Genomic DNA, 20,816 nt, shown 5'->3' with positions numbered 1-20,816 from the left:
TTAAATTTATTCCCAAGTTTTTTTTTCTGCAATTTTGAATGAAATTATTTTCTTTATTTTTAGCCTGGTCATCAATAATATGCATGTAGAAATAAAACTGACTTTTGAGCATTGACCTTGTGTCTGTAAGCTTTCGGAACCTGTTTATTAGGTCTAGTAGGGTTTTGGTTGTTCTCAACTGCTGAGCATTTTGTAGGGATCACATTGTCTGTGTGTTAATAGATACTCTCCTTTCTTCCTTCCCAGTCTGGAAGCTGTTTGTGTCTTTCTTGGGAGAGTGAACAAGACAGAACCTCTCGTTCCAAGACTGAAATGGTGAGAGCAGACGTCTGTGCCGTACTCCTGATCTCGGAGGGAAAGCATCTGATTTTTCACTGTCAAGTACAATAGTAGCTATTGGGTTTTGCAGGCAATTGTAGCAGGTTAGGGAGTTCTCTTCTTTCCTTAATTTGTTGAGAGCAAAGCTAGTGGAGGTGATGGGATTCCAGTGGAGCTATTCCAAATCCTGAAAGATGATGCTGTGAAAGTGCTGCACTCAATATGCCAGCACATTTGGAAAACTCAGCAGTGGCCACAGGACTGGAAAAGGTCAGTTTTCATTCCAATCCCAAAGAAAGGCAATGCCAAAGAATGCTCAAACTACCGCACAATTGCACTCATCTCACACGCTAGTAAAGTAATGCTCAAAATTCTCCAAGCCAGGCTTCAGCAATATGTGAACCGTGAACTCCTGATGTTCAAGCTGGTTTTAGAAAAGGCAGAGGAACCAGAGATCAAATTGCCAACATCTGCTGGATCATGGAAAAAGCAAGAGAGTTCCAGAAAAGTATCTATTTCTGCTTTATTGACTATGCCACAGCCTTTGCCTGTGTGGATCACAATAAACTGTGGAAAATTCTGAAAGAGATGGGAATACCAGACCACCTGACCTGCCTCTTGAGAAATCTGTATGCACGTCAGGAAGCCACAGTTAAAACTGGATATGGAACAACAGACTGGTTCCAAATAGGAAAAGGAGTTCGTCAAGGCTGTATGTTCTCACCCTGCTGATTTAACTTCTATGCAGAGTACATCATGAGAAACCCTGGACTGGAAGAAACACAAGTTGGAAAGAAGATTGCCGGGAGAAATATCAATAACCTCAGCTATGCAGATGACACCACCCTTATGGCAGAAAGTGAAGAGGAACTAAAGAGCCTCTTGATGAAAGTGAAAGAGGAGAGTGAAAAAGTTGGCTTAAATCTCAACATTCAGAAAACGAAGATCATGGCATCTGGTCCCATCACTTCATGGGAAATAGATGGGGAAACAGTGGAAACAGTGTCAGACTTTATTTTTCTGGGCTCCAAAATCACTGCAGATGGTGACTGCAGCCATGAAATTAAAAGATGCTTACTCCTTGGAAGGAAAGTTATGACCAACCTAGATAGAATATTCAAAAGCAGAGACATTCCTTTGCCAACAAAGGTCCGTCTAGTCAAGGCTATGGTTTTTCCTGTGGTCATGTATGGATGTGAGAGTTGGACTGTGAAGAAGGCTGAGTGCCGAAGAATTGATGCTTTTGAACTGTGGTGTTGGAGAAGACTCTTGAGAGTCCCTTGGACTGCAAGGAGATCCAACCAGTCCATTCTAAAGATCAGCCCTGGGATTTCTTTGGAAGGAATGATGCTAAAGCTGAAATTCCAGTACTTTGGCCACCTCATGCGAAGAGTTGATTCATTGGAAAAGACTCTGATGCTGGGAGGGATTGGGGGCAGGAGGAGAAGGGGATGACAGAGGATGAGATGGCTGGATGGCATCACCGACTCGATGGACATGAGTTTGAGTGAACTCCGGGAGATGGTGATGGACAGGGAGGCCTGGCATGCTGCGATTCATGGGGTCGCAAAGAGTCGGACATGACTGAGCAACTGATCTGAATCTGATCTGATGACATCAATTTATGGATGTTAAACCAAGCTTACATTCCTGAAAAAAATGGTCAAAATGTACAGTGTTTTCTGTGTATTGCTGAATTCTGTTAACTAACATTTTGTAGATAATTTTTGCGTTTATATTAATGGGAGATACTGGTCTGTGGTTTTCTAGTGATTCCTCTTTCCAGTCTTGGTATTGGATTAATACTGGCCTCATAGCATGAGCTGGAAAGTATTTCCTCCTCTTCTGTTTCCTGGAAGAGTTTGTGAACATTGGTGTTAATTCTTCTTTAAGTGCTTGGTAGTCTTCACCAGCAACATCACCTGGGCTTGGGCTTTCTTTTGGAGGGAGGTTAAATTACTAACGAATTTTCTTATACATATATTCATATTTTCTATTTCTTCTTGCATCAGTTTTGGTCATTTGTATCTTTTTAGGAATTTTCCCATTTTATCCAAACCCCTGCACGGCGCTGTGTTTGAAGGGGCTGCTCCTCCCTCCCTGGCAGCTGAGCCTGGGGGTCACAGCCAGGCGCCCCTTCCCTGCCCGGCTGAGACCCACAGCAGGTCCGGAGCTGGCTCTCCGGGAAGCTTGGCCTGCACGCCTGGCAGAGTTCTCTCGAGTTCCATCCAAAGCTTCAGCCCCCAGAAAACAGTGGGACCCGTGGAGGGCGCCCCCCCCCCGCCCCCGCCCCAAGCCTACAGGGAGCTTCTGACAACACGGTGCCCGCACTCCTTACCGCCCCACCCAGGGAGGGGTGGGCACAGACCCTCACTGCACACCCTCAGCCTGGTCAAGGTGGGGAAGAAGCCGGCTGCCTCTGGTCTCTCTCCACGGGCTTGGCTGCTTGGGGCCGCTTCCCGCCTGGAGAACAGCACAGGGCGCCTGCCCCTCCTCCTGTGAACAGCCTCCTAAGTGCCGCCCGCCCCGCCCCTCCCCGCTCCTCCAGCCCACGTGCGGCCGTCTCCCCCAGGAAGGGTGCTGTCCCAGGGGCTTCAGTGGCAGTGAGCCTCCCGCCTCGGGTGTGCCGGCAGGGTCAGGGCCAGGCCCAGGGCTGTGCCTCCACCCAGGCTCTAACCTGTGCCTTACTTGCCTTCTCCCAGCTGCTCCACAGGCCAGCAGAGGGCCTAGGGCAGACGAGGGTCACCAAGGAGGAGGCCGAGGTTGAGGGTCCCGCCCGGCCCAGGGGCTCCTCACTGCCACGACGGGGCAGCCTCTTTCCCAAGTCGAGTTCGTTGGGTAAACTATTAAAACAGCTTGCTTTCACAAAGCCTTTTTATTTTCAAATAATTACACCTTCACGTGAGGTTTCGCTCAGCGCAGAGAGGTCCCGGGTACACCTCGCCGTCTCCTGCAATGTCTGTCCTTCTGCGATGCGAGGACGCCGTGACCAGGAGACCCTGGTCGTGCTGAGTCCTCTCTCCCGGGTGAGGCTCCCTGTGGGTTGGGGGTCCCATGGCTACAAGCATCTCCCTCCTGCTTCCTTAGGAGCCACGTGCCCCATCATCTCTCACCCAGACAGCTGCTAGTTGAAGCAACTGAGTTTTGAAAGATGGACAAACTCAGTTTTCCCAGGATGCAGGGATTTCCAGTCAACACCAGGTGCTGGGATCCAGCCCGGCCTGGCGAGCGCGCTGTCTGACCAGTGAGTGGCGGAGCGGCACTGGGTGTCCCGGGTCTGCGTCCGTCCAGGGGCTGCAGCCTGCTGGCCCTGCGGCCACGAGAGCCCGCAGGCTGAGCTGAACCCAATCTGGGCTGCCCACGAATCTCCCTGTGCTCCATCCAGCTCTTTCCTAAGATTGCAGGGGAGCCTGGGAAGACCTAGTGGATCAGGCACCTTGGGGGCTGGTCTAAAAGCCGTCCCTTGAACCAGTTCTCTTGGGGGGGAGGGTAAGAAACCATGACAAACTCTCCTCCAGATGCCACCGTTTCCCTGGTAACTGATTGTACAGGGAGGAGTCCTGAGGGCATGGCTGGAACTGCCAGCAGAGCGGTGTGTGGAAGACCTGCAGAGGCCCCAGAGATGACCCCTAGAGAGGAGGGAGAGGAGGGAGGGAGGTCTCTGGGTCGGGGGCAGACAGGCCTAGGTGCTGGGCAGTAGGGGCCTGTGCTGGGGAGCCCTCCTGAGGCCCAGGAAGGTCATAGCTGGGATGGCAGGAAGCAGTGGGTTCCCCCATGGGGGGAGTGGGCATTGGGACCTGGAAAGCCCAAGGGAGGGGCTGCAGAGACCACTGGGCGGGGCCCCAGATCGAGCAACCCTCTGCAGCCCAGGCCTCCTTTGCCCCGTGTGTTGAGGGGAAACAAGCTCACAGCAATGCAGTGCTCTTTGCTGCATCCTGAGGACGATGGAGTCTGCTGACCTCAGAAATAAGCACTCAGTTATTTTACCAGCAAAAGTGGACTTTGGAACATCACAGGAACTGCGATTTGGGACACGCAGGCTATAGCAAAAGCCATAGGTAAGTCCAACAAAAAGGAGAGGAATGGTTACTTTATAGAGAAAAGTGAGGAAGGTGAGAGGTTTGGGGGGTTTTTTTGTTTTTAATGAAATCTCCCTGGGAAAGACTGCGAGTTCAGGGTGAGGATGGTTTCTCGTGGGCTAAGTCGCTGAGGTGACTTCCTCTGGGAGAAGCAGTGCGCTGGTCCTGTGGGGCCTGTGATTGACGGCTCTTTGCTGTTGCGCTTCTTCCATCGTAGTTTGTAACTGGCTGTTGACCTGGAACAAGGAAACAGCCAGTTATTTTACCCGCAACGTGGATTTATTCTGGAACAGTTAAGAACCGGAATCCAAGACAAACAAACTAAAGTGACCTTCTAGCAAGTGCTGAGAACAAAAGAAACCCTTTCATAGATGAGAAGGGGGGCTGTTCTAAACAAAGGGTCCATTGGAGAAAACCCGGAGCCGGAGGTGTGGCGGCTTTTTATTTGTTGCACTCTCATTGGCTGAACGGTTGCTGAGCCGAGAGAAAATCTCCCTCTGCCTGGGGCGTATGTAGGTCAGCACCTTCCTGTGGGGTCTGCCACTGAGGCTGCCCCTTAGGGCGATAGAGCTCCTGCTCCTGGTCTCCTGACTGCACCTCCCTGAGGGTTCCCTTGACTAATTTTCATTCACTGAGGGTTCCCTTTACTAACTTTAATAAGTCCAATGGACTTCCCTTGTGGCTCAGCTGGTAAAGAATCCGCCTGCAACGCGGGACACCCGGGTTCGATTCCCCGGTTGGGAAGATCCCCTGGAGAAGGGAACGCTACCCACCCCAGTATCCTGGCCTGTAGAATCCCACGGACTATACCGACTCTGGGTCGCAAAGAGTCGGGCACGACTGAGCGACTTTCAAACGTATAGGTCCAATGGCTTTCCTGGTGACGGCAGAGACTCTGCCTGCAATGCAGGAGACCCGGGTTGGATCCCTGAATCAGGAAGATCCCCTGGAGAAGGGAGTAGAACCCACTCCAGTATTCTTGCCTGGAAAATTCCAGGGACAGAGGAGCCCACAGCCCGGTGGGCTAGTCATGGGGTCGCAGAGTTGGACTCGACTAAGTGCCGCGCGCGCGCGCGCACACACACACACACACACACACACTCGATGAAGACCCCGAGGGCCCACCTGCCTGACTCTGCAGCCCTCTGTCCTCACTGAGCCCAGTCGGCCAGGCCCCAGCCCCACCCCAAGGCTCCGGGAAGACAGCGGGTCAGGTCCACCCCGAGATTCGGGGCGCCCCGCGCACGCGGCGGAGCCGCCCGGGAAGGCTCGGCCGGTCGCCCCAGGCCTTCGCGGGGGAGCTGGGCGGGGACGCAGCGCGTAGAACGCCGGGGGACCGGCTCGACCAGAGCGGCTCCTCGTCCGCCCGGCAGAGCCGGGTAACGGTCGGGCGGGCTTCTGCGCACGCGGCGTACCGGCAGCGCCGCCGCCCGGCCCCTGAGGCGCCAGCGCCGGTCGCCGGCATGCACCCGCGGCCCGCACCGCCCGGGGGCGCCTTGGCGCTGAGCCCCGGCGGGAGACCGGACGGCGGCGGAGCGCGGGGGCCCTGCTGGCCGTGGCGGGTGAGCGTCCGCGGCGCCGGGCTCAGGCCTGCGGGGCCGGGAGGGCGCGGAGCGCGGCGTGAGACAGCCTCCGCGGGCGGGACAGCTGCGACCCGGCCCCGGCCCCGGCCCCGCAGCCGCGCCCGCACACGCCCGCCGGCTGCGGGGGCCGCGGTGCCGCCGCGGAGCCCGGGAAGAGACCCTGCCAGAGCCCGGCCGCGGCGCCGGCCCCCAACCTGTGCCCCGCGGGGCCTGCGGTAGGGCCCGCTGTGTCGCCCAGTGTCTCTGGTGGGCTCTGGCAAAGCGGCCTTGGATGGGGGCGTCTGAGACCCCTTGCGCCTCTGTCTGTCGAAGGACTCACCCACCCTTAACTCTTTAAGGTCACACAGAACTGACCCCTGGCGCTTCACCGGCACCCTGAGCCCTGAGTGTGTGAGTGCTCCTAGGAAGGAGGAGCCCGTGCGTGGGATTTCATTTATCCCTCTGGCCCCTGACGTCTACTTGCTGACCCTTGGAGCGTTTGTCTCTGTCTCATGCCTCCGGTGTCATGTCACCCCTTCCTCAAGCTGGCCTCTGGAGCTAAGACATTCAGAAACCCATTTCCTTTGGATAAACTTTGCCCCATCATTATTGAAAACTTTATAACAAACTTCTTCCTCTGACTCAGGCCTATGTCCCCAGAGGGGCTTTTCTTTTACTTCTGCCACGAATCAGGAGGTTTTTGTCCAGCTACTGATAGGAGACCAAAAGGAGAAACACACACACACACACAAAAAAAACCTAATATGATCTCCCTCACCTTAATTCTGTTATTTCTGCCTTTCATGGCCTCATGAAGATGAAAGAAAAACAATACTCATGTCTCACCCCAGACAGACCTTGTGGTTTTTAAGTCCTTCACATCACTGATCCAGAACCTAAGTTGTGAACCTGATCTCACTTCAATAAAATATGCCTGCTGGGGTCACTGCTGTCCTGTTACAAGGCCTGGCAGATCAGGAGCATCCAGGAGCCACCACCAGAGCCCGCTGTCCTCTTTAGTGTGTTGTGGACCTGCCTCTCAGGAGGGTTTTTTTTGTTTTTTGTTTTTTTTTTTTACTGAGTCAGGCAGCACCCAGGAGCTTAGTTCCCCAACCAGAGATCAAACTGGGCCCATGCAGTAGAAGCTCCGAGTCTTAACCACGGGATGCCAAGGCTTTCCCAGTTGGACCTTTAAAAACTTGCTTTTTGCAGGAGGCCTTTAACGCCATGCAAGGAACTTGTACCCGTGGAGAGGTGGGGGCCTGAGTCCAGCTAGTGGGCTGCAGGGCCAGGGTGAGGCGGGAAGGAGCTGCGGCCAGCACACCCGGCTGCCAGTCATTCTCTGCGCCCATACCAGGCCCAGAAAAGGTCTCCCCACGGGTTTCATTCTAAGTGGACCGGTGCGGGTGTCGGCTGCAGTACCGCTCCAGCCTGCGGCCCCCGCTTGGAGGAAACGTCCCGGTTCAGAAGCAGCAGAGCCCCACGCTGGGCCTCGGGAATTGCTCCTCATCCCCCCGGAGTCTGACACGGCGGGAGAGATTGCTCCGTGTGCTCCTTTCAGTAAAATGGTCGTTCTCTGTCCGTCAGAAATGGAAGCAGCTGTCGAGGTTACAGCGGACGGTGGCCCTCTTCCTGCTGCTGGTCCTGATGCTCTTCGGCCTCTTGTCCTATGTCCACGTGGCCGACGAGTGGACAGGTACCAGCTTGCATGGTCCTCGGGTGTCCTGAGGGCTGACTAAGGGGTGGCACAGCGATCTGGCAGCGGCAGGAGGCCCAGACTTCAACGCATTGGCGGGAAGTGAGATAAGGAGAAGCCTAGAATGTTCCCAGCCCCCCGCTATAAGGTGGCTGTTAATCTGCCGTGTGTGACTGTTTCCCAGACGTCTGCTGTGAGAAGCGGCCTGTCCGCCGGCCGTCTCACACCGAGATCCAGGTCCGAGGGTACAGGCGGAGTCTGCACGCGCTGCGCTGCAGGTGCTTCCTAACACGCACCGCAGTGCTGGGAAGGAAGCGCAGGTGCCGGCAGGAGGGGCAGCTCCCTCCTGGGTTCTGCTCGCGGCTCCTTGGAGGAGGAAAGCTGCAGAGCCCGCGGCTGGCTCCCGTGAATGGCCCGTGTGCCACCGTGGGCCTCCTCGAAGTGGAAAGATAAAGGCCAAGTGTGTGGGTTGTAGTGGGGTAAAGACAGAAGCTGCCGGGGGCTATGGGCAGGCTTTGCTTCCCTGAGGCCACTCTGGAATTCCCTGACCTGCCCTCTGCGGAGGCCCCAGCCTGTCCTTTTCCAGGAGGGCTGGCTGTGTAGGTGCTGTTTCCAGCGCCCTTTGACTCTCCTCTGGGCCTCGAGGCGTATTGGAGATAAAATAGATTCTCCTGTTTAGCTGTGGACAGCAGGTCGGCGGCAGCAGGGCAGATGAGACCAGCAAATCCTCCCGTCTTGCCAGCTCCTCAGAAAGCAGCTGAGAACCCGGAGGCCGTGGCGGGGCTGTCGCCTCAGGTACTTGGAGTAAACTGAAGGTGGAGTCGCAACTGGGGTCCAGGCCAGAGGCGCTTCAGCACAGCGTGGGCTGTTTGAGAGGGACTGGGAAGAATCCTGCTTCCTGCCGTGTGTCTGAGGTTTTCACCTGAGGCTCCTTGCTCTGGGCTGGGGGGATGGAGGAGACGCGGAGAGAGGAGGAGGGCCATTCTGTCCTCTGTCCTCTTGGCCCATCTGCTGCTCCAGGTCCTTGGGAGGTGAGAGAGACTGGCCCTTTTCTCTGGGAGCTACTGGCCGGGGGCGGTCAGGCGGGGGCTCCACTCTGGACCTGCCCAGACAGAGGTTCTGGGGCCTCCGCATCACAGTGGGGTCAGCAGGGAGGACTGGGAGTTGGCAGGTGCCCTCACCCCCTGCCATCCAGAAGGGGTGGGGGCAGGGGTGAGGTCGCGTCCTGGGGAACCCCGAGCCGTCCAGGGGGGCGAGCGAGGGCGGGGTAGCACGTGGAGACTAGAGGGCGAGGCGTCAGCCAGAGCCAGGGCAGGTCCCACCCCAGGAGGGCGGCCGGCCTCTGAGCACCCAGGGTGCTCTGTGCCAGGTGCACGCTCCTGCGGGTTGGGGTGTCCAGGTGTGCCCAGGCGCCCCCAGGGAGAGGCTCTGGGACTGATGCCGGCCTCAAGCCCCACAGGCTGCCTGCTCTCACCCCGTCTCTCTGGAAGGTCTGTGTGTGAGAGAGCCGGTTTCTCCCTTTAGAGCCAAGAGCGTTCCTTCTGTCACTTCTGTGCCCACTCTTGTGTGTTGACTTCACGGTCACGTGACAGCAGAATGTGGCTGTTTCTCCTCCGAGAGACACGTTTCCACACCTCAGCATCCATGACCTGGACTCTGGGGTCCAGGAGGGGCCTGGGATGAAGGCGTGGACATCCACGTCTCCTGTGGAGCGAGTCTCAGGGCCCCTGCGCATCCTGAGTCCGCTGGCACCTCCTCTCTGGGTCTGATGCCGGCACTCGTCCCCGAGACCTGCTTCATCCATGGAGCTTTGTTTCAGCCGCACCTACTCTCGTGACCTGGGGGCCCGGCTCGGTGGGGTTTGGATCTTGGAAGGGGGTGTCTTCACGGATCCTCCCCCAAGGTGTCCGTGGGTGCTGCTGCCAGAGGCTTTTCCATTCACGGGTCTGTGTCCTTGGGAGCTGGAGGAGTTGCTGTCACAGCCACTGTTGGGGGGCTGGAGCCAGGATGAGTGCGGCCTCCCACGGCGCTTTATCACTGACCGGCCGCCTCTGCCGCAGCCTTCCGAGGCTGAGGTGGGAGTCCCGGGTGCAGGCCTGGGCAGCGTTCTCTGTGGCTCCATCGACGGGGATGGGGTGGTTTATCCCTGCCCTGCTCCCCTTAGGGTCTGACTCCCAGACACGCTCTGGCCAGGGGCTTAACTGACTCTCCAGGGCTACATTCACCCATCGGCAGAGCCTCCATCAGGGAGTCAGAGCCAGGATCTGATGAGAAAGGGGCTCCTCCCAAAGCTGCGCATCGTATGAAAAGTGGAAAGCATTTCCTCTAGGAAACGGCAGCTGCTCAGCCAGTCCACAGCGCTCCCTATGTGGCTCCAGGTCTGACGGGATGGGCTGCGTCCTAGAAGCGGGATGGAATCATTGTACGAGTGACTCTTGTCTCTGTCCAGAAGCCCCAAAGGCATTTCCGACGAGGACCCCCCAACCTGCAGATTAGAGCGCCCGATGGAGACCCCCAGGAGAGGAGGCAGGACCGGGCCCAGAGGAGGGCAGAGGTGGTGGGCGAGGCTGGCTGGGGAGCAGAGGCGCAGAGAGACGGCCTCAGGTACCGGGAGCATCAGAGATGGTCTCATTGTGGGAAACCCAGAGGCCTCTTTTGGTGTTTTTTCCCCTGAAAAACAAAGAGAACCAGCCTGACACATAAGGATAGCTTTCCTTTGTCACAGACTGTGCCCGTGGGAAGCAGTTTCGGGGACTGCTCACTTGAGGTCCCCCGTGTAGAGCGGGAGGCTGAGCAATCCACCTCTGCTCTGAGTCTGATTCTCTCCCTCCAGGTGGAGGGGAGCAGGGACCAAGCTGGAGCAGGGCCCCAGACACCCTCCCAAGAAGGCAGAGTTCTTCGGCTGGCCTTTTCAGCAGCAGGCCCTAAGGATTCGGGCCAGTCGAAGTAAGGGCCACCTGCGCCCTCTGGGCCTCAGCTGGCATTCATTCTGAGGGCGCAGCGCTGTGCACGCTGGAGAGTGGGGTGGCCGTGCAGCTCCTGCCTTCCCGTGGAGCACGGGCACCGGGGGTCCTTGGGGTCAGGCACTCTCCAGAGCCTTGGTGACGACGTCCGGCCCCTCTGCGGCTGTTCCCCGCATCCAGTGCTGCAGCTGCAGGAGTTACACATGCAGGAGGCTGGCCTCTCCGCCTGTGTCCCGGTGACAGGCCTGGGTGCTGCTGTGCACCTCTGTCCTTTGGGGATGGCCCCAGGCCGATGGCTCTGGGCAGATGTGCAGGGTCCTCAGGCTCCAGCGCGAGAGGTGAAGGGCCTGTGGGCGGCTGGGCTCAGTGAGCCCCATGCAGCCTGCACACTGTGGTCCTCACGTCCCCGTTGAGATGGCGGTCTGTCCTCTGCCCATTTGACCGGAGAACTGTCTGCAGCCTGGCTGGGACCCTCTGCTTCCAGCGCTGGAGTCCCCCAGGAGAACCAGGGAGCCAGGAGGGGGACTTGTGGCCACGGCCCTGAGGGACACAGGGCGGGGTTAGCAATGGATGACTGCATGTGGGTGTGGACAGCGGTCCGCCTCGCCCACGCCGGGCTGCACGTGGGGCAGCGTGCACGCCTGGTGTCCCCTTGTGCAGTAGCCCTGTGTATGCACGCAGTTCCCTCACACGGGGCGAGAAGCCACCGCTGACGTGCTCCAAGCCCCGGGAGGCATCTGATCAGCCTTGAGGTGTCAGCTCCCTTTTCTCCTCCTCGGAAGCACCCTCAGCTGACTGGGTTGAGCACAGGCACCACCAGATGCCTTCTTGTCCGGGTCACCAGCGCCCGTCACGTTTGATGTCCACAAGCCAGACTGCACACCAGGCACACTGGGTCCTTCGCTTTCGCTCCTTCGCTGTTTCCTGGAGGGGGGTCCCTGCTGGGACCTGGTGCAGGCTGACCAGCCTGGGCCGGTGGTATCTTCAGCTGGGCCTTCACTGCAGCCTAAGGTGCCCCCACGGCAGGCTCACTCGCTGTGGGGCCACAGGGCAGGTCTGCCTGGGTGCCCACACCCTGCTTTCCTCCTCCCAGCCCCCCAGAACGAGCGCCAGAAGGCTGTGGTAGACGCCTTCCTCCACGCGTGGGCTGGATACCGCAAGTTCGCCTGGGGCCACGACGAGCTGAAGCCCCTGACCAGGTCCTTCAGCGAGTGGTTTGGCCTCGGCCTCACGCTGATCGACGCGCTGGACACCATGTGGATTCTGGGGCTAAAGAAAGGTACCTGGCCGTCCCTGTGGTGGGCTCGAGCTCGCCGCGCGTGACCCTCGGGCCCGAGCGCGCCTGGTCTGGGAGGCGACCACACGCTGCGTCCCGCTGGGCTGTGCTTCCCCTTGTCCTGGCTGCCAGCGTGGCTGTGCTGGCGGTGGGCAGCTCTCTGTCCTCGCACATCTGTGCGCCCTGCGCCTCCTGCAGAGCGCCGAGCGTGGTGGAGGGTGGAGTCCAGGGGCGTCTGCAGCCCGTGTTTCTGGCGGTCAGGAGGGCCCTGTGGGGGGAGGCGGCACATGATCCGACGCGGTGGCCAGCCGCGCCCCGAGTCTCCCTCAGGCCTTGTCGGTGGAGACAGGGTGAGACGGGTGGCGTGTCCTGGGTATTTCTGAACTGGCACGCACGGCCCTGTTCCGTCTAACACTTGCACTGCAGGCCTCCAGCCACTCACTCTCTCGTGCTTCTCTGTAGCGTGGCTTTGACGTTGAGCACTTGTGCTCACGCTGCACAGCCTTCCCCCAGCTGCACGCTGGCCCCATGTTTTCTGTGCGGTTGGAGGACTCCTGGGCCCCCCTCCTGCGTGAGGAGGTGATGTCGGAACCCTGCAGGGGTGTGCAGAGCCCTGAGGGCCCGGCCAGGAAAGGCTGGCCTGTTCATTTGTTCCTGTGTCTCTGCTGTTCCGTGGTAGAATTTCAAGAAGCCAGGAAGTGGGTGTCAAAGAAGTTACGGTTTCGGAAAAATGTGGACGTCAACCTGTTTGAGAGCACAATCCGGATCCTGGGGGGGCTTCTGAGTGCCTTCCACCTGTCTGGGGACATCCTCTTCCTGAAGAAGGCTGTGAGTGTCCTGGCGTCGGGTCTGCTTGCGTCCTGGGGGGACTGGGGTCTCAAGTGCTCAGCAGTCACGGGATTAGGCTGTGGCGGGCGTTTGTTTCCGGTTCTGTCTCCTCCCGCTCTGGCGTCTCTTTCTGAGCACGTGGGTGGCTGAAGCAGCATTGTGCCAGCCTGCTGCCTGCCCGTGAGGTCATTCTGAATGAATTGAGTCCAGCTCGGTTTTTGTAGCTGGCCAGGGTTGGGTCAGGTGAAGCCACCATACTCGGGTCTGTCCACAGAATTAGATGAAAAGGGGTGTTGGGTTCACCATCGTGTCGTGGAGACAAGGCCGCCGAGCAGCAGGAATTGTTGACTCATCGCTGTGTTGTGTGTCAGGAGGATTTTGGAAATCGGTTAATGCCTGCCTTCCGAACACCCTCTAAGATTCCATACTCCATGGTAAACATTGGCACTGGAGTTGCTCACCCACCCCGATGGACCTCTGATAGCACGGTGGCTGAGGTGACAAGCATTCAGCTGGAGTTCCGAGAGCTCTCTCGTCTCACGGGGGATAAGAAATTTCAGGTATGGGGGGGCTCTGCCCCCGGCTGGTGTGGGTTTTCTGCGGGGCCGTCTCCGGCTCGTGGAGGCGAGTGCAGGTCTGCGTGGTTGTGGGTGCTGGGCCACGAGACTCGCGTCGGTGTTGGTTCTTGTCCCACGTTCTCCTGCAGAATCGCATTTTCTGGTGATGCCAGAGGCGCAGATGGGAGAGGCCTTGACTGGAGGCCGAGTCCTCTGCCTGGCCTGCGGGGCCCCGACAGCTGACGGCTTGTCCTGCTGCGCTCGGCATGGCCTGGTGTCCACTGCCGTTGTCCTGTGCCCTCCTGCAGTGGCGAGGACCGCCTGCTGTGTTGTGGCTGAGTGCCACGGGGTGTGTTGGAGCTCTGGGTTTCGTAGCCAGGTCAGCGTAGGTGACGTCGTCGTCGTCCAGTTTTGGCATCCAGACTGGGCCCTGCACACAAGTGTCCCGGGTGGGCAGCTGGAGTGGTGAGCTGGCCTGGCTCCTGGTATGGGGGGCGGGGCAGTGCTGACCCCTGAGTCTTCCTCCCAGGGAAAAAGTCCTAATTTGAAGACTTGGACTGGAAAAAGGCCTCAATGGTGTCAGGGATTGCTGTAGTCACAGCAGTCTGCAAGGCTGTGAGCTTCTATTCACTACAGGCTTCCTTGGTGCCCAAATGCCTCCCTCAAATGTTCCGGGGACCCTGCCATCTGAGCCCAGAGAACAGACAGCACCTGAGTTGGTTGGACCCACACTAGTCCTGTGGACCCTCATTTCCCACCCTGCTCTGCCTTTCTGAGCGGCTTGGCACAGTGAGAGGCTTCTGCTTATGTAGTTCCTGCTGCAGTCACCGTAGCCCTTCCCAGTTGAAACTGGAGAAACTGAGGCAGGAAGGGTGCTGGTTACTTATACAAGATCAGAGGTAGTGGGAGATGGGGCATTCAGACCCACAGCATCTACACTTGAGTCTTTTTTCTTCTATTTTGTAGCCATGTCAATATGCATTATTAAATGAATGTAAAGTGAATACCAAATCTGAAAGTCCTCTACCTGTCATCGCTTTCTTAAAAAACACAGAGCACAGAACACAGCACAGGGACTCCTCTCTGTGCACAGTTCTGTGGCGTCAAGCACGGCCAGACCAGCGTGTAGCCGTCATGACCGTCACCTCCCCAAACTGACCCCCTGTCCTCAGCTAGACAGTAACTCTCCACTCTCCCAGGCCCTGGACATGAGCATCTACTTTCTGTCTCCATGAAAAATACTTCCATTTTTTAAAATGTTGCCTCTTTCTTTTCTTATTGTGGTAAGAAAATCATGTAACATAAAACTCGCCATCATAAAACCATCTTGAAGCATCCAGTTCATAAGTGTTCAATCCGTTCACACAGCTGTGAAACAGATGTCCAGAACTCTGTCATCTGATGAGCCGAAGCTCTGCACGCATGACATACTGGCTCATTTCAGTAGGTCTTCTGTCTCTGTGAGGCGTGCCGTTCAGGCTCTGTCATATAGGTGGAGCCACACGGCGTCTCTCCTTGTGAGTCTGGCTCATTTCATGCAGCGTAGTGTCCGCAGGGCTCACCCACAGAGTAACAGCAGAATTTCCTTCCTTTTGAAGACTGAATAATATTCCATTACACAGATGGACCACACTGCTTTTCCATTCATCCGTCAACGGACACCGGTTTGCTTCCGCACTGTGGTTATAGTGAATGATGCGCTCTGAACACAGCTGTAATGACGCACTGTTAGACAGAATGCCCAGAACTGAAACCGTGAGAGCGTGAGGTCGCTCAGTGTCCGGTGTTCTTGAGGAAGCGCCACCCCACTGTCCCAGGCGGTTACCATTTGGGTCTCTACGGCCGTGCACAGGTGCTTCACTTGCTACACGTCCTTGCAGCTCTTGTTTTCTGGATTCTTCTTTGTGTGGTTGGTTGGTAGTGGCCATTGGAGTCAGCGTGACGTGATATCTGATTCCTGTGGTACCTGCTTCCATTTCATTAGTGATCAATGATGTTACACATTTTTCACATGCTTATTTGTATGTCTTCTTTGGCAAAACGTCTATGAAAATCTTTTGCCCTCATGTGAATCAGGTTGTTTGGGTTTTTTGTTGTTGAGTTGGAGGAATTCTCTATACATTCTGAACAGTAATCCTGAATCACATATGCAGCAAATATTTTTCTCTCATCTGTACTTTGCATGTTTCCAGCGTGGATGGTGTCCTTAGATGTACAAGAGATTTTCATTGTCACAGAGTCAGTCTCTCTGTTGTGCTGCCTGTGGATTAGGCATTGTGTTCTGATCCTGGGATGAAGTGTGGCCTGCCAGGTGCCACCTTAGGTCAGCGAGCCCCTGCTAGTGATGGAGGGGAACACGCACCGTTCACGTGAGGTTCCCACACACCCGAGGGCAGTTGCGTGTGCAATGAGCCACGTGCTCATAAGGGTCGCTTGCAGACACACGTTGCCATGTCTCGGTGGTTGCGAGATCGCAGAGGAGTAAGCAGCTCCCTCCAGGGAAGTGTGCACACTGACGGGTGTGTAACTGTTGGGTCCGGACGACTGTGAGGAAATGTGCACAGAGCCTTGGGGACACACACACGTGCTGCCCTGGCTGGATAGGAGCCCAGGCGGGATGGGTCTTGAGAGGGAATAGATGGTCCCCGGTGGCGGAGGACTTTGGGGCAGTTGTCATCATGAGTAGCAACCTTGGGCTGGGAAACAGATGTGCCTGCCAGCCCTGCAGGAAGTGGGAGCACTCAGCAATCCTCAAGAGGGGTCCCAGGCCCACAGCTGTGGCCTCAGACACTGTCCCGGGTGGAGGCTGGGAAGGGTCTCGGGGACGAGTTCAGCCCCATGGTCGGCCGTCCGGGCACTGTCTCAGAAGACAGCCTCTCCGTGTGGCCCACCCACTCACTGCCCCCACCGTCTGCCCAGGAGGCCGCAGAGGAGGTGACGAGACGTGTGCACGCCCTGCACGGGAAGCTGGACGGGCTGGTGCCCATGTTCATCAACACCAACAGCGGCAGCTTCACCCACCTGGGCATGTTCACCCTGGGCGCCAGGGCCGACAGCTACTACGAGTACCTGCTGAAGCAGTGGATCCAGGGCGGGAAGAAGGAGCGGCAGTGAGGCCTGTTTCTCTGCCTTCGGGGTGGCCCCCCGGGCTCGGGGTGGCGGGGCCCTCTGTGGGGAAGGGTGTTTCTGTTCATCCTATATGCAGAGCAAGGACCGGCCACCGGGGTGGGCAGACAGGGGTCTTCCTTGGGGTTGTGGCTGCTCGGTCGTCGGCTCCGGCGGGAGGCAGCCAGGGCCATGTGGGCCTCCTCACGCTTAGCACTTTGACACTGAAAACTCACACATTCCCAGGGAGCAGCCTGGTCACTCCTTGTTCAGTTATAAAAGAGATAAACCCCAGTGGGGTGCTGGGATCCTCTCAAGCCTCAAGCCTGGGGGTGACTGTGGCCCAGGAAGTGTCACTGACTGGGAGCCCGCAGGCTGGTTCAGGGTGAATCAGGTGGGCAGAGGCTGGTCTCCAGTGGCCCCTTGGGGCTGGTTGGGAGGCACTGGCCTCACTGGAGTGGGGTGGCACAGAAGCCCGAGAGGCTGACCCCATGGGGCTGGCAGGGCCGGGCCTCATAGATCCCAGAACGGGGACAGGAGCTCGGGGTCAGCCCTGTTTGTGGACCTGAGGGCTGTGCGCCCACCTGGCCAGAGCACACAGGCCCCGCTGGTCTGCATAGGCTGCTGGAAGACTACCTGGAAGCCGTGGACGGGATCAGGAAGCACCTGCTCGCCAGGTCTGAGCCCAGGAAGCTGACCTTCGTTGGGGAGCTCAACCACGGCCACTTCAGCGCCAAGATGGTGAGTGCGAGGGTGTTGCCCTGATGCGGCCTCAAGGCAGCGTGGGGACCCGGCCTCTGTGCTTGACGTCTGATGGCTCTGAGTGCGGACGACCGGGGGGACCTCGTGATCCTGGCCGTGGAGCGGGGCGGTCCCGGGTGGATGTGGGTGTCCCGTGAGAGCAGCAGGAGGAGCTGAGGTCTGTGGGGTGCCAGGGCCCCCACCCCGGAGCCCCCACCTCCTCCAGGTCCCCTGCCCTGCCCCGAGTGTCTCCTTCCACGCTCTCGGGGAACCCCCACTCCCAGTTGCACCCCGTCCTGCTCTCCTGAAGCCAGGGCTCTGTCATCCTTTGAGGTGGTCCTTCCAGAAGCTGCTCCCCTGCCCGTGTGGGGCCCCAGGTGCTTGGCCCGCAGCCCAGTCCCCTGTCTGAGGCCTGACGGCGCTGGACCTGCTGCTGAGGTGACGCTGTGGTTTCAGGACCACCTGGTGTGCTTCCTGCCGGGGACACTGGCTCTGGGTGCCCACCACGGCCTGCCTGCTGAGCACATGGAGCTGGCCCAGGCACTCATGGACACCTGCTACCAGATGTACCGTCAGATGGAGACGGGGCTGAGCCCCGAGACCGCACACTTCAACCTCCACCACACGAAGATCCTTAAGGATGTTCAGGTGAAGGTGAGCCATGCTGGGCCCAGGGCTGGGCCAGATGGGAGTGCCGGGAGGCACCTCCTGAGCCCATGTGCCTCCCCAGGCGGCCGACAGACACAACCTGCTGCGGCCCGAGACCGTGGAGAGCCTGTTCTACCTGCACCGCCTCACGGGCGACCGCAAGTACCAGGACTGGGGCTGGGAGATCCTGCACAGCTTCAACACCTACACGCGGGTGAGCCCCTGCCGTGTCCCCAGGGCCTCACTGTCACCTCCCAGGGGCTGCACTGGGAGGCCCTGCCCTGCTGTGAGGGCCCGGGGGTCGGGGCATCTGTCTGTCTTGTCTGGGGGACAGCTGTGTCGGGAGGGTCCCTGCAGTGGCCCGAGGCGCACAGACCGTGTGTGTTGGGTCCTCCATGTGGCTTGGGCAGCGTGTTTCCATCCAGCAGGTGGGAGACCTCTGAGCCGCTACTCCCCAGGCCGGGGGCCCCAACCCGCACCACCCCCTGCTATGCCGAGGGCACACCACCCCCTGCTATGCCCAGGGCCCACTGCCCACCCTGGCAGGGCTGTGACTTGACCTTCGCCCTGTGGCCCCTGAGGTGGACTCTACACCCCTCGGGTGGCCTTGGGGCCTTTGTGAGGCCTGCACAGGTTTTGGAGGTGGCACTTGGCATCTGGTCACTGAAGGGAACCATGGCTGACCTCCAGGTGGCCATTCCCTCTGGGCTTTGGAGTCCTCCCCGCCCCATACCCTGTCCTGGGGGGCAGTGTGTTCTGGGGTGGGCAAGTGACCCGGGAGTGGGGGGTGCCTCTGGCTGGCAGCCCTCCAGAGGGCTGAGCCAGCATCGTGACTTGCGGCCTCGGCTCTCGAGCAGGTCCCCTCGGGCGGCTATTCTTCCATCAGCAACGTCCAGGACCCCCGCCACCCCCAGCCCAGGGACAAGATGGAGAGCTTCTTTCTGGGAGAGACGCTCAAATACCTGTATCTGCTCTTCTCCGACGACCCCGACCTGCTGAGCCTGGACACCTACGTGTTCAACACAGAGGCTCACCCCCTGCCCATCTGGGCCCCCTCCTAGGGCGGGATGGCTCACAAGTAGGCGCTGCCCAGGAGGCTGATATGTGCTGTCCGTGAGGATGCCTGTCGGCAAGACCCGGGCCCTGACCTTGGCTGTGAGGTGTCCCCTCAGCTGGCGGCACGTGCTCCGGGCCGGGCTGGTGACAGAGGCCGGTGGGCCACAGGGCCAGGATGTTTCGGGGCCTCATAGCTGCTCGGGGTGGCCACTGGGCGTCCGGTGCTCTGCCGTTGATTCTGTGCTCCTCGCCTGGTTCCTGTTGGATCACCGTTTGGAACACATAGGAATAAATGGGCGGTGTGATTCTGGGGATCCTGTCCACTCGGCGAGTTTCTTCCTTCTTCCTAGAAAATCAAATCAAATGACTACATTCCTGAACACTCTCCTGCTGCCCTGCAAGGGCTTCCTCATGGTCCTGGGCATCTGGTCACCCCAGGCCACTTTGGCATAGAGCCCATGATGTGATCAGAGACGGTCTTGGGCACAGCCCAGTACAGCCCAGCCTCGGGATCACAGCCTGTGAACACGCCCGACGCAGGGGCTCGGGGCGTCCTGACCTCATGGGGATTCGGGCTCCTGGCTGGCTGTGGTGTTTACACGTTGGACTCAGGGATCCGCCCCTGCCTTTACAGGGCTGGGCAAGGCTGGGGGGCATGTTCACTGGCTCCCAGCCCAATAGATGGACTTCATTTGGGATAGAAGCACGTATGCTCTGTGAGGTTTCCCATGTGGATGAACTGGTCTCTGAAATGCTGGGGGTAGATTGAGACACTCCAGGCTTTTGGGTCCCAACTCTATGTTCTGTGCACTGAAAGTCATATTGCCCCCTTCAGAAATCCTAATCCTGTTAGATATAATGAAAAACGTCAGCAAAAAGTTCAGCAAAGCCTAAGACAAGGGAAGGTTGCAGCCACAAGGCAGAGGTGGCAACTCCCAGCTCTTGTTCCTCCACACAGACACACCAATCACAGCCAGCTTTCAACGACAGCAGCAGCAAAATCACAAGGAGAAATTTAAAAGCAGGAAAGTGCTCTACCCAAAACAACAAAATTAGTTGATAGAAACCATCCCTGAAGAATTTCAGACATCAGAATTATTAGAAAGCAACTTTAAGAGAATTGTTTAAAAATGCTAAAAGAGGCCTTCTCTGGGGGTTCAGTAGTTAAGAGTCCACGTGCCAATGCAGGGGACACGAGTTCGATCCCTGGTCTGGGGAGATGCCACCTTCTGAGGGTCAGCTCAGCCCACGTGCCACAACTGCTGAAGCCCGTGTGCCCTAGAGCCAATGCTTTGCGACAAAAGAAGCCACCGTAACGAGAAGCCTGTGCACTGCAGTGAAGAGTAGCCCCTGCTCACCGCAACCAGAGAAAGCCTTCACGTAGCAACAAGGACCTAGTGCAGTCAAAAAAGAAAATAACCTTTTTTAAATGCTAGAAGAGCTCAAGGAAAACATGTGCATGGAAGTAAAGGAAATCCAAAATGATAAGGAAAATGAGAATAAAGGAAAATTATGAGCAGAAAGCAAAGTCTCAGACTGAAAAGCACAGTAACTAAGACTCATTAGGGGGTTCAAGAGCAGATTCAAGCAGGAGAAAGAACGAGTTGGACTTGGTGTGTGACTAGAGGAACTCGTGTTAAGAGCAGAGAAAACAACAAAGACCAGTGAGCAGAGGCCAGAGAGCTCTGGAGTCCCATCCTAGCGGGTCCCACATGTCCTTATGGTAGTTTCAAAGCAAAGAGAACAGAGAAAAACGAATAGTTGAAAAAATAGTTAAAAACTTAGCAAATGTGATGAAAGATATGAATCTACAAATCCAAGAAGTCCAGTGACTTCCAAGAATCAAGTCAAAGAGACTCACTCCAAGACACTTTAATAATCAAATTGTTGACAGAATCTTGAAAATAGCACAAGAGAAATGACTGCTATATAAAAGCCATCTTCATATTAACAGATAATTTTTCATCAGAAAATGATAGAGATGGAC

At 57.5% G+C, this 20,816-nt stretch overlaps 1 protein-coding gene and 1 long non-coding RNA gene across 2 annotated transcripts; one reads left to right on the top strand and one right to left on the bottom strand.

Moving 5' to 3' along the window:
• Positions 1-3,178: 3,178 nt before the first annotated feature.
• Positions 3,179-5,507, bottom strand: LOC133257821 (uncharacterized). Its single transcript, XR_009739707.1, has 2 exons — positions 5,171-5,507; positions 3,179-4,633 (listed from the first exon to the last, which is right to left on the bottom strand). It is a non-coding gene; the product is annotated as an uncharacterized LOC133257821 (long non-coding RNA).
• Positions 5,508-5,735: 228 nt separating this feature from the next.
• On the top strand, positions 5,736-19,143 carry LOC133257809 (endoplasmic reticulum mannosyl-oligosaccharide 1,2-alpha-mannosidase-like). The gene is made up of 13 exons (XM_061434245.1): positions 5,736-5,959; positions 7,547-7,655; positions 8,335-8,450; positions 10,105-10,259; positions 10,489-10,601; positions 11,712-11,897; positions 12,574-12,722; positions 13,094-13,282; positions 16,199-16,389; positions 17,005-17,125; positions 17,582-17,779; positions 17,856-17,987; positions 18,631-19,143. The coding sequence occupies exons 1-13, from the start codon at positions 5,861-5,863 to the stop codon at positions 18,832-18,834; spliced, it is 1,962 nt and encodes a 653-aa protein (XP_061290229.1). The 5' UTR covers positions 5,736-5,860; the 3' UTR covers positions 18,835-19,143.
• The last annotated feature ends 1,673 nt before the right edge of the window (positions 19,144-20,816 follow it).

This window comes from Bos javanicus, chromosome 11 (genome assembly GCF_032452875.1).
Source record: "Bos javanicus breed banteng chromosome 11, ARS-OSU_banteng_1.0, whole genome shotgun sequence".
Taxonomy (NCBI): domain Eukaryota; kingdom Metazoa; phylum Chordata; class Mammalia; order Artiodactyla; family Bovidae; genus Bos; species Bos javanicus.
This window is presented reverse-complemented; position numbering and strand designations above follow the sequence as displayed.

Excerpts from the sequence above, each read along its gene's own strand:
- LOC133257809 (XM_061434245.1), top strand. The coding sequence starts at position 5,861 with ATGCACCCGCGGCCCGCACCGCCCGGGGGCGCCTTGGCGCTGAGCCCC. Across the intron at positions 12,723-13,093 it reads TCCTCTTCCTGAAGAAGGCT|GAGGATTTTGGAAATCGGTT; the intron begins GTGAGTGTCCTG and ends GTTGTGTGTCAG. Across the intron at positions 16,390-17,004 it reads GGCGGGAAGAAGGAGCGGCA|GCTGCTGGAAGACTACCTGG; the intron begins GTGAGGCCTGTT and ends TGGTCTGCATAG.